The sequence below is a fragment of the Tupaia chinensis genome, unplaced genomic scaffold, assembly GCF_000334495.1.
Source record: "Tupaia chinensis unplaced genomic scaffold, TupChi_1.0 Scaffold000225_1, whole genome shotgun sequence".
NCBI classification, from domain to species: Eukaryota; Metazoa; Chordata; class Mammalia; order Scandentia; family Tupaiidae; genus Tupaia; species Tupaia belangeri.
Genome location: NW_006159700.1, coordinates 451672 through 467154, shown reverse-complemented (window position 1 = coordinate 467154; position 15483 = coordinate 451672). Strand labels below are relative to the sequence as shown.

Genomic DNA, 15483 nt, shown 5'->3' with positions numbered 1-15483 from the left:
AAGGTAAACATCAGTGAAGAGTCTAATGTGATTTTGTGATAGTCTGCACTGACTTCTCTTCGAGGATCCATGAAAGTAAAGAATCGAATCCTGCATGGAGCCAGCAGGTGGTGTAGTGGCTGAGGCACTGGATTCCTGTATGGCTGACTGCAGTTCGAGTCCTAGACCTGGTGGACACTGGAAAATTATGAATGTGCGTGCATGCCAAAATTCCCAGAGGAGAATGGAAGAGAGGAGATTGTGGGGTGGCAATATTCCCAAGGGGGTGATTTTTCACTGTCTGTCTCCAGTGAGTGCACATGACTATAGTAGAAACTGGGAAAAAAAAAAATAAAGCATTGAGTCCTGCAATGTCATTGTAATAATGACTTACTCAACTCATCCTGTGCCTAGAAACACACAAAGGTTTAACGGTATGTGTTTTATCAGGGTAGACTTATTTTAAAATGGAAGTAGTATTCTCCTCCTTCTTCAGACACATACCAATGGATCCATTTGGAGCACACACACATGCACATACACACACATGCACACACACACACATATACTGGAGGAACTGAACTGCTTCTTAGCTCCCCATCTTTGTGGAACCAAAACCAGCTCTCTTGCTACCAAAGATACAATGAAAACTCCTTTAAGTCATCACAAAGACTTGATTCTTTTTCATTCTAACCATATGGTTATCATTATGTATTATTTGACTTACGAAATATTTTTTATTATTATTTATTTTACAGCAAATATTTATCATTGCCTAAACGATAATTTCTGTACATGGAACGCTGTGCTTCTTACTATTCTGAGTGCAAACATGGATTGTCTTGTTTATTTCTCATACCAGTCATATTGGGTATGAAAAAATATTTTCCTGTCCATGTTAAATAGGAGGCATAAAGAAACTTGGCAACTGTCCTAAGGTTAAATAGTGAATTGGTGTTTAGATGGGGAACTATATCTGCCTTGCTTCAGAGATCAAATATTATACTCAGGAGGTTTTCAAATCCCATTAACGGGGTAGTCATCTCATTCTATTTTTAATTACTGGAGTACGATTTAAAAACTTTTCAATTTTTTGTTTAATAAATGCTCTCCCCTCACCCAAACAAATCTCCTCTGTTATAATGTCAATCTGCGAGCTGAGACATGTTTTCCACCTTACTTCTACATCACAGCACCTAAAATCATGCCCAGCACACTTGCAGGCACCCAGTAAATGTTTATTGAATACATGGAAACAATCAGCAAAACACTAATTATCTCCTCACTCCCAAGCTAAGGAAAATAGACATGCATGGGCAATTAAGGACCAAGATGGAAAATAGAAGAATAGAATTAGAGACCGGTCAGGGAGTCATGAAGGCTTCACTGATAAGCTGTCATTGGTCCTGGCTACTGGGAAGAGAAGAAGGTTTTGAAGAAAGCATGAAGGGTATAGACAATCTTCAAAGCAAGGAGTCAGTCTGTGTGTGGAGAATGATGTTTTTCTGTGTATCTTCCTGTGAAGAGGTATACCTCCCAGCCTGCAAGTTCCTTCTTCAGCGTTCTCAGGTTTTCTGGACCAGCCAGTAGCACAGCCTTTGTAATTTTGTATTTACCTCTCTGTCTCTTCTGAGGAACTGTGAGATCTTTGATGTAGGACACCTGGATGATCTGATAACCAGTTCCTTTGAAGCAAGGACTCTTCCCTATTTACCTTTGTCTTCTTGTAGTCTGACATGGTGCTGGTAAGTGGAGACCCTTGGTAAATGTATAATGTATAATAAATGTAGAATGAATAATAGCATGAATAAATGAGTTAGTGAATGAAGGGGTTTATTAGCAGTTTATTCTGAAGAGAAGCAACAGAAATCATGTGGTCTTGGGTAACAATAACAAAAGCATATTGCTCTTTCGGAATATATAAAATATTGGAATTATAGAAGTACAAGTGGCCCTGTGGTTGAGGAAACTGAGAACTGAGATGTAAAATGGCTTGCTCAGGATTCCAGAGTATATTTGTGGTCAAAGTATTACTCGAATTTATGGACCATGGCTCTCAGTTAAATTTATTTCTATGCATCCTACCATATGCTGTGCTGGTCAGACCACAAATGTAGTAGACTATGTAGTTTTGAGCTCTACATTTAAGGAAATATATTGACAAAGATGAATCAGTTCAAGGAAAGATGATGTGGATGCTAGGGAGATGTAAATATCATACCACATGAAAAGTAGATGAGAAAATTAAAGATGCTTTACTTAAGAGAAGGAAATGCTTACTGAGGGGTTATTAGGTGAATAGAAAAACATGATTTCTCTTTTAAATATGTAAGTTATTATTCTTTTGCTTCTGAGAGGAAAGACAGAGGCCAAAAATAGAAACCACAGAGAAGTAAACTTGAACTCAATATGAGGAAGAATCAATTGTTTGATAATAAAATTCCAATTTATAAGAAATATGCAAGTAGAAATTAGACATTCAGCTATCAAGATGAGATAGTTCCCTAGAGACAATATTTTATTTGTATTTCCCTAAGATCTTGAATAGTGTATATACTCACAAAGTATGTACTCACTTAAGATTCATTATACATTTTTTTAATTGCCAGAGTGTGTGTACACTCACCAGAGAGAAAGAAAAAGAGAAGATAAAGCAACCCTTAGTAAGGCATAATCAGGCTGCAACCCCTTTCCTCCATTTCTCCTTTATGTCAGGATTTGGGGCATATATGAACATGCACCTGGCATGTATTTCAGGTCCCTGGGGCTGGACTCGAACACATGTATATGAGATCTAACTCCCAATGCACAGTGCTTAACTACTGGGCTATAGGGCAAGTTCCATTATATATCTTTGAAAAAACGGATTTCTTCATGGGGCGGGAAAGCAGGGAGGTAGGCAGAAATATCTTGTATTAATAGCTCCAAGAACTTTTCCAACACTTAGATTTATGATTCTTTGATAAAAATTCACATATAGTAATACATCCATATCTAAGAAAGCAAGTCGTTTCACACTTTTACAAGCAAAAGTCAGTGGAGTTGTTATTTCTTTTAAGCTCTACACATTTCTATTGATGTTGCATTTTCTTCCTTCAATTATAATGGTTTGTTTGTCACATCGACTATCTTAGAAAGGAGAACAGGGCTTACTACATCTTTGCACCTGTTAACCAAACTAAACTTCCACGCAGACGTTTAAAAGGAGTTGTTCTGTACAAGTGACATAGTATCAGTTAAAACAAAACAAAATAAATACTTCAATGATGTTTATGTCAATAGAGTCACACTTTTCAAAGTGATGACTTACCTAGAAAATCATGTTTTTAAGAGTCCTAACTCCTATTTAGATTGTCACCTTTATTTATGCCCTAACAAATATCTTTTAATATCCCTTCAGAAAACTTACTTTTCACTGAGTATTTTATGTTCAGAATGTGTCAATGTGATGTTTTTGGATACAGGAACATCATCCCTTTTCATCAACCCAGAGGTCATTGGAAAGAGACTAAGAGAGTTTTATTTAGATTACTGTATCAGCCACAGAAAGCCATGTGGAGCTGAAGGACAATAAGGCACTTATAGGACTTGTTATTTGTATCTTATTCTTTGGGAATTTTCAGTTTATTTTTTCAAATGAAGTGGTCATACCTATTTATATGCTCAAAATAAACAAAAACTCCATATAAACTTTTCACTAAGGTTTTTCGGATGCTATGGGATATTTTTTCCTTATCTCGACATATAAATATGCTCAAAACATACGTGAAACATCGTCATCATCTTAGTTCCATTTCAAATAATGGTGCTGCATTAGCCATAAAGCCATTCATGGGGTACTTGGTTGTGATTCTAACTTCTTTTCAGAGAATCATATACTATAAATATAGCAAGTGCTTTTGAGAATTCGCGATTTTGGTTTTTCACATTTAATGATGTTATTAAATTTTTCCCCTCGTTGTTAATTCCAGTCACCTAAATGCAATAGATTTTGCTGCTCTGTGTATACCTAATACATAACTTGCTCAGGGCCTTTCGGGTATATACACTTAACTGGGAGATTCTAAGCTGCTTCCCAAGTAAAAACCAATATCTTCTTCCCCTCTCCTTTATGAGTTATAAAACACTTTCCCTCCCCTTCTTCTTTGATTTAATTTATATGCCAGAGATTTTTCTGCTCTGGGGATGAAAATGGAAGACTAGGAAAGAAAGTTGATAAAATAGAGATGATTCAAAGATCTGAAATATTTTATCCTCACTCGATATAAAGTAAATTATTTTTTCTCTTTTCCAATAACCATCATTTCCCTTGATCTTGGAATCACTCAAAACCTAGCCACTGAGTCCTATACAAACTAATGTGCTGTCTCAGGATGTGGAGAAAGATGAAATATAGGTTTCTGCACAGATTGTACTAGTCTGATTACATTTACAGTTATGAGATACCGCAAATAATGCCAATTTTTTCTCATCACTGAGTATTTATTATATATAACAAATACATGGGAAAGAAAAAACTATATTGTGTGATATAAATAGTTTATTTACATTACAGAAAAAACATCAAGACAATGTATACTATTTCAAATATATCCATACATAATCAAATATAGCTGTAGTACATGTTTTCATTGGTGTAGATTACCACAAATGCAAGGCAACATGTGTAGATCTCTTGTCTTATTCTTTTGTCTATAATACTGTATTGTGTAGTCCAAGCTCTCGGTAGTCCAGCCACTGTGAAACATGCTCCCTTTAGATTAACCTCGTGGACGCTCTTGTTGTGTTGTCTGAACTGTAGTGCCCTGTATTTTGCTTCTGTCTGTGAATTCTGTTGCTTCTGGGGCATTTCCTAGAAGGTTGGAAAGTTTACAAATCTTAGTCCAATGTGATTATCTAAAGTTTGGTTTCATAATCACAGAGCGATGCTGTGGGTTAAGCAAATTACTAAAATATTTCAGATGAGAGAATTTATTATTAGTAGAAGCTGGATTACTTTTGAAAAGTTACGCTTTTGCTTCTGTTTGCAGTTGTCTTTAAGCTTCTGTTGAGAACTGAAGTACAGAGGCGGAAGTTGAAGAGGAACACATTTACCTCGTCTTCACTGCTTACTCATTAAGGCACAAAGAATGACTCAGCACAGTGCAATCAAGCGAGTCCTGAGCTCATCTCATCTCACTTTAAAGGTCTTCGACAATTTCATATTTGAAATTTCCTAAGGGTAAATGTTATATTGACATTTCAATGCTACAAGTTTAAGCCCTATCAAACCAGAGAATGAGTCAACTGGTTAATATCTGATACGTAATGGAAAGGCTATTTTGTTCAGCCTAATATATTTTTTGTACATTAATGCAATAAGCTGCAGACATAAATTGGTACCAATTATTTAGCTTCTAGAAAAAACTGATATTCAGACAAATTATCTGAAAATCTCTGATCTAGTATTTTCTCTCATAATAAAAGAATGCTTTGAATATTCAAATAGATACGACATCATAAAGTTCATGTAAAATCCTACTGTAACAAGCCATGTGTATTAGAGAACATATATAAATATATGTAAGTGTGTATGTGTGTGTGCATAATTTTGGAGGGCAGGATAGATATTGTAAAATGAATAGAGAGGTAAAGATAAAAAGATACAAAACCCAGCTTCTCAACAGGGCAACTCTTCATTTTGGAACATGTCTCTAGATGTACATTTTTTTTGTGACATGAGCTATGTTTAGGAGGAGGGCAGGTGTTTGACTAAAATAGTAATGAAAAAATGGGGAAGGAATTAACCAGAAAGAAAGTGAGAAAAGGAGAAAAGAAAGAAAAAAGATGTTCAAGTAGAAAAGAAGGACATCTGAATGAGGAAAACATTAAAAGAAAATTAAAGAGAATGAGTAAACCTGTGTTTGGCATGATTTTGTATGTGCTTTAGGAACTGGATATTCTGGAATAGGTCTTGACAGACAAGAGTGGCCGGGTCACAGGAAAGTAGGTGTTTTTGGACGGTGGGGATGGGGCAGAAAGAGAGGAATGAGTGAGGTGGCCTAGTTGGAAAGTCTGGCAGAATGTTTACAAGTGACTGAAGTGAAACCACACTGACAATTGATGTGATTTCTTCACTAGTATGACTCCTAGAAGGGCGTTGAAAGGTCTGGCGTTCCCAGGACAGATTTATAAAATGCATATGATGAAGCTTATTTAGTTCATGTGCTAGGTCTCCTCCCCAAGAAGAGAGGTTTTGTGGTTTTCACATGAAAAATGGAAAAGGTCATATTTCTTGCAATAACTCTAATTTGAAGCTTAGTCGAGGTAGTCTTGAACATCAGAAATTGTGAAATCATGGCATAGCCACGGTGGTGCAGGCAGCAGGGACACTGACTTGTGAAGCTGGAGGCTGTATGGCAAAGCTCCAGGTTCATGTCCTGGGCCTACCTGAGCACATTTGGCACATCCATGGGGTCTCTTGTGATCCTGGCTGGCTGCAAGATTGGGGGGAAGATCAAGTGCAAAGACCCCAGTGTGGGTGCCTGTCTCTTCCTCTCTCTCTCATGAAAAAAATAACCTCTTTTCTTTTCTTTTTTTTTTTTTCCAGAATACACAAAATCATGATGAGCCAAGGGGCAGTATGAGCAGCAGACAGATACACAGGCTCCGATGCTAGACAGACTGGATATCATTTTCTCATTGCAGAAACTTACTAACTTCTCAGACGTCAGGGTTTCTACCTTGAAAATGGGGATATCTGTTCCTTTTTCATAACATTCGTAAATGTGTATAGGTACATATATGATATATTTGCATAACCTCTGCACACACAATTCCTCTGAAGTAAGAACCTGCAGATTGCAGTTGTTTTTATTATGTATACAAATGGAACTGTGTTAATAACAGAGTTGAAAACATCTGAGTTATTTAAAGGTTTGCATTTATTGTCAGTACTCTAGCAATTAAATTGTTATGAGATTATAGTAATTAAATATGCATTTTCCTTCTCAGGTACTGATAGTACATAGATATCAGAAAGCTTGAGGCTGTGAAGAGTAATATGGCATGGTTTCCTATGTTTTAGATTCTTCTCTCTCTTTTCTCCCTATACTCAGTATTTTTGGTTTCTTGAGTTATCTTTATGTTCCCCGGAATCTATTTTAATATAATCCATTGACTCACTTGGCATCTAAACGTGAGAGTCGAGTTGATGAACTCAACTTGGCTTAGAGCGGCACAAAGCTCCAGTCGATGATCTTCCCCTAAGCCTTTAGGCCAGGTGAGGATTTATGAACCATATTTTGTCTTTTTCAAGAGCAAATGCCACACTTGTCCTCAACGAAGATAGTGCAGTACAGATACTGAGATGTATTATGGCTTTTATTTTCTAAAGATATGATACTTTCTTTTCCTCTTTTTGTCTTTGGAAAGTAATTTCTCAAGAAGCATTCTGATTTACTGTAGAGATGTACAAATAAATGGAAGTCTAAACGCCTTTTGAATTTGGCAAAAACCTTGAAAATCTTCTGTGGAACTTTTTAAAGGAGACTGAAATCAGGTCAAAAAGAAGTATTTTCCATAACTTTTCTGGTTACACAGAACATAAATTGCATGCATTTGGTCTGGAATCCAATTCTTGGCTACCATGGGTTTCCACACTAATGAATTTACACAAATATCTGGCCTCACTCTTCTACTCTCAAGTGCAGTGTCAGACAATGCTAATCAATCATGATTTTCCTTCCTGTTAAAACTGGGTGAAACTTCTGTATCTTTCTCAATCTGGCTTTCTAGGAAACAATTGTCTTTTGATTGGACTGAGAATTTGATATAGTTTTTGTGCTATTTACTGAATGTTTCCCTGTATCAAAGATTTTCATTTACTATAATAATTTTTCTCATTACCACTTCTTTCTTTTTGCATTTTGTGATAAAAATTCCTTTGTTATCTTAAGATAAAAATGCATTTATAGTTTATACCAAGATATGTTTAAATTGATCATGTATGAGCATTATACCTGAAAATAAAAGTGCTATAAATGAGACCCATAATTTCATACTTTCCTAGGATTTTTATACAATCTACCCTGATCTCATTTGCCATACTGATCCAAGTAAATAAAAATAAACTGATCAGTTAAGTAGTCTCTTAGCAGTTTGCATGAAGACTGACCTTTCATAGTTAAAAGAGAAAAGCATATTTAGACAAAGGTCATTTTAAGTTGGTGGGGGTAAAAAAACAAAACAAAACAACCCTTTACTTAGAAAATCAATAGCGAAAATAATTTGTACACTCCAACAAGAAAATCCAAACCCTTCCTCATCAAATACTCTTATGATGAGGAACTGAACTCTTGGAGGACAGATGGTTGCACAGTCCATGGAGCAACTTGTATTCAGAGGAATCTGGTTTTAGAAAGGAGGAAAAACATATCCCTTTATTGGTGGTCACTGAATACAGGTACTGACCTTGTGATGCAGAGGACCACCACACAGATGACAGCAATCTGAATCGTCCCAATCACAGCTGCAATTAGGACATACTGAAATCGCACAGGGCCGGGAACAACGTACAGAACACTGTAGTCCTTTTTTTCACAGTGTTGTCCAGTATAACCAGCATCACACCTGGAAGAAATTATAGTGTCCAATTACCAATAACTGCTAGCTACATTTTTTTATTTAAAAACAAATTCAGGTTTTTGTCATAGGATGTGGGCACTCGTCAGAGGGAGAGAGACAGAGAGAGGAAAAGTAAGATATCATATCCTGGGACCGGGAGGGTGACTATGCTCTCGTCCCTTCTCCTGTGTTCTCCTCCTGGAAATCTAGGCATACACACACACACACACACACACACCATGATTTTTAAGTTGCTGGGTCTGGGACTTGAACTGCCATTGGTCATGTGGGAGTCAAGCACCTTAACCATCACACCACCTGCTAGCCCTAGCCAGCTGCATTTTCGCATTTGGGAAATAGGCATTTACCTTCACTACCAAAGTAGGCTTTTTTTTTTTTTTTCAATTTTTGTTATAGGATGCATGTGCTTTCTGGAAACAGACGGAGAGATGGAAAGTGAGAAAATAACCCCCAGGGGGTTGGGCAACCACAATCCCTTATCCTCCATTCCTCTGCTAGGATTTGGGCACACAGGTACATGTGCTTTGTATGTTTTTCAAGCCACTGAATCCTGGACTTGAACCAGGCAGTAAGCTATGTAGAACCCAGTTGCCTTAACCTCACGTCATCTACTGACCCAAAAGAGAGCTTTCTGTCTCCCTTTCTAAATAAATATTATTTTGTAGATAGAATAATTCTCAACTTCTTTTTTTTCCAACAGAACCCCTTCGTATTTGTAGTTTGGAAGATATGTGGTTTCTTTTTATACTTATACTCACAAGTTTTGAAGATAGGAGAATTGTTAGGTATTTTTTAATGACAATAGGAGGAGATAGTATATATCCAGGGATAATTGTTCTTTCTATATTTTTTAGGCGAGCTTCACATTTCATTTAATTTGCTCTTCAGTAGGCCTAAGTCAACATATTTTCTTGAGATAGATGTACTTCTGGGCGTGGTGGCGCCTGCCCTGTGGCAAAAAACTATGGAGGCTGGAGATAGATGTGCTTCTGATAATGTGGATATGGAAATAAAAATAAGAGTATTTGCTTGAATACAATATTCCTTATGGTGTTATCAGAATAAGTGTAAGGAAATATCAGGACCAGAGATATTGTAGGGTCGGTTCTTTAATTTGCTGGTCATAAAGTCATCTGTGATGCTGGAGAGTAAAACTTTGTTAGACGAAAGTAATGATAGGGACCAGCAGTTGGCATAATGGCTATGTCGCTGTACTCCCATGTAGTTGACCACAGTTTGAGTCCTGGACCCAGTGGTTTAAACTTACACCAGGTACATGTGCTTGCGTGCCTAAGATCCTGAGAGGAGAATGGAGAAGTGATTGCAGCGTGGCCATCCTCCTTGGGGGGCTGATTTCTCACTTCCTGTCTCTCTGTCTGTCTCTGTCTTTCTGGCGAGCACACACGGTCTATAGCAAAAACCTCTCCAAAATGGAGAGAGAGAGAGAGAGAGAGGAGAGAGAGAAAGAGAGAGAGAGAGAAAGTAAAAGTAATGACAATGTAGGCAGTATAGTTCTGCAAAACAGATATTATTCATCTGAGAATAAATATGGTTACTCACTTATTCAATTATCACTTAAAAGTTTAGGTAGACAATCTGTATATTAAAATACGCATATGGCATATAACGAGAAAACATCTCATTAAAAAATACTAAAGGGGATCAACTTGACACTGATTTTGTGGAACTATTTGGGTACTTGACTTTGAATTCCTCATACCTACATCCTGAGAGCCATCCTCTCTTTGAATTCCTCGTACCTACATCCTGAAACCCTTCCTCAGGAAGGGTTTAATATTGGTGACTGCTGAGGAGCGAGAGGGCAAGAGTAACTCTCAGTTACGTTCTCTTTGCCTGGCTATTCCAGAGTCAGGTGCAAGTGCACCTGGTAAAGGGAAACATGAAAGGACGCCAGTTCTTGCTGAGTGAAAGAGAGAGAGAAAAGGAGAGACTATTTATTGTATATCAAGACATAACCTATTTTACCTTATGCCACTTGTATATGAACTTAAATTAAATATATTTTGCTGAACCATCTCCAAAATAATTATGTTCTAGACATGAATTCTCATCAGATATTTATAGTGATAACCTAAATCTAGACAAGCAATATTATTTGTGTCTCTATTTAGTTTGAAACTGTGAAGCTGCAGTTAGTAATGCAAAGCTGGGTGAGCCCTATAGAGCACCAGTTAAGTACTGTGTACAGAAAGCTGAATCCCACATGGTCAGCCTGGGTTTGAGTCCTGACCCTGGTGGCTGAGAAACATGCTTGGCATATACATGCATGCCCAGGAGCATGGTGGGATGGAGAATAGAAAAGAAAAGGATTGTGGCATGATCAGGACCTGTTGGGAGGTTTGCTTTCTCTCTCATAGGAATGTTCATACACTTAGAGTTAGACAAAAAGTAAGCAAAGCTTCCTGCATAGACTGTCATTGAAAACAGATTGCTGATATTTGTTTATTTAAAATTTTTCTAGAGGACATGCGTGCTTGCCATAGGGAGACAGACTAAGAATAGAGTGAGAAGGCACCCCCTAAACCCTGCCATGGAGAATGGCCATGGTGCAGTCTTTTCTCCTCCGTTTCTTCTCCCTTTAGGATTTTGGGCATGCTCACACATGTGCCTGGTGTGTTTTACAAGATGTCAAGTTCAAGATTCAAGCTGCACAGTCAACCATGAGGGATCCAGCTGCCTTAATCACCACATCACAGGCTGGCCCATTGCTTTATGAGAGTTACTAGGGGGCCCGAAGGATTTTGTAAACTGTACCTCCCAAAAGTAACTGTCTAATATACATAAAGCCTCATCTATTAAGTTGTTTAAAAATATTTATTGAGCAAATAAAAATATGTGCCAAGCACTGTTCTGAAAAAAGACTGGCAAAGAATTCAGAAGAGCGTGCCTTTACAAAACTTTCAGTGCACACAGTACAATTTAAAATTCTACACAAGAGTATGTAAGAGTTTATAGTGATATGTTATAGTACTTAAGAGTGCAAGGTATGCACATTTCATGGTTTTCTGGTGTGTGTGTGTGTGTGCACAGAAGTAAAGTTTTGTTGCTGATCACCCACTTAAGAAGAATGCCAAACAATTCTCTGTAAACATCTAGAACTTAGTTTCTACATTTTTACTTTATATGTTTTAAAAGTTTAAGAGTGAAAACATTACCTGCAAGATGGCTCCTGCATATTGATCGAGTGTTCACACTTCCCATGCATACAGAAGCCATTGTAATGTTCTGGACAAGGGATGTGGTGTTCTCTAGCACTTTCTTCTAATTTGTTAGCATTCTCTGTGAATACAGATAAAAGCAAGCATCTCCATAAATACTTTCTTAGCCTGGTAAGATCAACCAGCACATTAAAAAGCAAAGTTACAGTAGGCAAAGATATTTAAAAGGGCAAGAACTAAAAGGCCAAGCTTCAGAAGAAAGAGGGAGAAAGAATTGAAAGACAGACGTCTTTACAATTGTGTTTAGAGATGAAACTGCAAAATTACCCAGTGCTTTTCATGCTTTTATGCAATTTCCTACATCTTTAACAACCAGTGATGTTTCTCTGAGTTGTCAGACAGCTTTAATTTTCCTTGCATAGAGACTACATTGATCATAAAATAATACAAGAAGAAATATCCTATTTTTTTGAATTTCAAAGCCCAGCATAATGTCCCTAAGAGTAGATTGCTGTAATACCTTGATACTTTCTCAACATGAGAACTTAAAAGTTAAAATATGACCATCTTCAATTGTTAAACAGACATTTTTCCAAACCAGATGCAAATTTCAACAAATATATTCTTTCACGATTTTAAAATCTTCTGTACACACGATTTTTACTAGCATCCATACATTCTTTTATTGCCAAAATAAAGCTATTGAAAAAGCAAATGTTATTTCAGAATCACTTATGTAGATATTCACACAGTACGTACTGAATGCTGGAAGTGTATTTTAATGCATAGTATTTAACCTATTTTAACACTTCTATGTGAAATTTTAACTTGTAATAAAGATAAAACTTGTGTTCTAAAATGAAGATTTTCACCTGTCATTAACAAGTTTTATTTTTTTTCATGTCTTTTAAATTTAATTTTATTATTTATATATTCAATAGCTATACATAATTTAGATCGTAAAGAGATTTTACCCAGCATGATACACATCTCAGTCTAGTTGAGAATACTATACACATCCTCATCAACAGATAACAAACCGTATCTGTGTCCCACAAATATCTTCTCTCTCCTTATTTTTCCCCTATTTTCTTTCCTGCACTCTTCCCCTCCCACATCTTTGTTAATCCAAATACACTTGCTTCGTATTTATACTGCCATTGTTAAGTAGTCTTTTGATTCTTTATAAGCTTGTATTATAATAACAAATGTTGCCTTCAAGTTTCTCCTATAATGTGATATCTGTTTTGAAAATTTGTGCTTAAACACCTAAGAAACATAACTTTATTGACCTCAATCTACAGATACTTTTCAAGCTAACAAAATGCTTCTACAGTACTTAGACAGTGATAATGGAAGATTGCAAGTGAATTATTACATATATGAAATAGATTATTTGCTATTATTTTTTACATAAGAATTTTTTTCCCAGTGTATCCTTATAATTATTACCAGCATCATGGATGATGAGCATATTTTTCAGGAGAAAAAGTATGCCTCTGGTATTAGAGAATCAAATGTATTATTTATGTTAAGCAGAGTCTTAAAATACCTATACATCTTAAGATCTAGATGCCATCTGCATAATATTAAAGTTGGAAATAAAGTGTTTAGTGCTTTTTTTGTGTAGAAATATTTACATACATTGCTATGATAGGTAATACTTCAAGTTGCCTAACCAAATTAGTAAGGGATTTGTCGTAAGTATACTGGAGAACTTGCAGATGACATATCATTCATTTGTTCTATATCTGTGTCTCTTTAGCTATGAGAGTTGATAATCCTTGGCTTATATTATATTTCTGTGTTGATAATTACCATTAAATTGAATGAACTGCTTCTATGGCAAAGACTAAGAATGTATAGAACTTTCTCTTTTGGTTTCATGTGGGATCATTCTTATAAGTCACATGGAATTTTCTGGCAGGGTGTTTTGGGTAGCAACTATATCTGTGGTAAGCAAACACACCCAAACTGAACTGGGTAGGTTAGGTGACATTTGCAACATGGGTGCACATGAGCAAAGAGGTATCAGGGCAACCATGGTATTTAGCTACACCTTGAGATGGCTTGTGGTCATCCATGAATCCATGAAGACTGGACACATTCTGTGTCAGGCCAGGAAGCTCCAAGCTACAGCAGTCAAACCTTGCAACTGCTGTTTAAAAGTGACTTTAGCAGTGGGGTTTGTTTGTCCCACTGCTGATTTAATGAACCAGCACTGATTTTCACCCTTATTACTGGATTTTTTCCCCATGAAAAACTATTCAACATTTCCATTTAGTGTTTGTTAGTAACTCTCCAGTGATTCTGCACACCTGGATGCAGGGAGATTTTCTAGGGCTTCTTCACATTTCAGTCATATTCTGTCTTTTCAGCCATAGTATTTTTTTTTAAACACATATCTCATTAGGGCTTTTTTTTTCTTTCTATCAGTTGTTAAAGAAGACAAAATTTTTAACTCAAAATCCATTTGCTTAGATTATTTTATGTTTTAAAAGTTGATTTCTTTTTTGAGAATGAGAAACAGAAGAGAGAGAGAGAGAAGCATATTTAACAAAGTTTCATGCTATGACCCTCCCTCCACTCCGCTACCCCCTCCACCCCTAGCCTTTCCAGTTAGCACACCTGGCATGCATCAGTCTGCTAGGGAATTGAACTCATGATCTTCCATATGAATCCAGCATCACTTAAGCAGCATGTTACCACTGCACCAATGAGCTTGCCCGACGCTATTTTATCACTGTACTTCATCCCACACAGACAACTTGTTATCAAATTTGTACTATAACCATAATTACAAACTGAAATATAAGGGCAAAATCAGAGCTTGCTTGAATGAGGTGGTTGCCTTAGTGTGGTAAGAGCTGGATATTTTCAAAAAGTTCATTATCTAGCCAGGATGATCACGTGGCAGTGGAATAATTTCCATCATAAAATCTGCTAATTAGTTTAGAGCATTCCTTATGAGCTTGGAGTGCTCTGTTGTACTGCTTATAGGATACTGTCAAATAAAAAAGTAGAGAGATTGAAAATAAATGAGTAGAAGAAATGATCTCTGGGCAAGAAAATGAGGCATCATCAATATACATCAACAAATTTATAGTCAATCCAACCGAGTAAGCCAGTTGATTGAAAAGCTGAATATATATCCACTTCTGGTAATGCAATAGACGTATTTTAGAAATGAGACTTAAGTTTATTAAGAAGAGCAGAAACACAAATCTAATATCCCAAACAAATATGACTTTGGACTATGGTATTTGCAGCCCTGAGGCTTATGTATACTGTTTAAGCAGTAATAAAGCATTAAAAAAGTTTAAAATTATATAAAAACAATACTTTGTAATTCTGGATATTTCTTCCAGTGACTGATAATTTAGATATGAGTTTCTTTGTCCTTTCTTTAAAAAGAGGGAAAGGTTGTATTCTTTGTTCCTAAGAGAAATAGCGACAATGGTAGAAAATACGTGTCTCTGTTTACAGCCTTCAATCAATTTCCTGTTTAGATGTTTTACAAACTATATGTCTTGAAAGACATGCTAATTCTTTTAAGAGACGGTTTCTGGGATAATCTGGATCATTCACAGCAGATCCAATAGGGCTACATTCCCATTGCTGGACAACACCCCAATCAAAAGCTACCAAGGTGGCAAATTCTTTAGCAAAATCACACATATCATTTCTATCCTGGTGTAGG

General features: G+C 36.5%; 1 protein-coding gene across 1 annotated transcript in view; it reads right to left on the bottom strand.

Annotated features, from left to right (window-relative positions):
* Window positions 1-2705: 2705 nt before the first annotated feature.
* Window positions 2706-15483, bottom strand: part of TMEFF2 (transmembrane protein with EGF like and two follistatin like domains 2) — a 301414-nt gene continuing 288636 nt past the window's right edge. Inside the window, 3 exon segments of the mRNA XM_027771550.1 lie at window positions 2706-4831; window positions 8431-8589; window positions 11781-11904. Of these exon segments, the coding sequence (XP_027627351.1) occupies window positions 4735-4831; window positions 8431-8589; window positions 11781-11904 (380 nt within the window). The 3' untranslated portion in view covers window positions 2706-4734.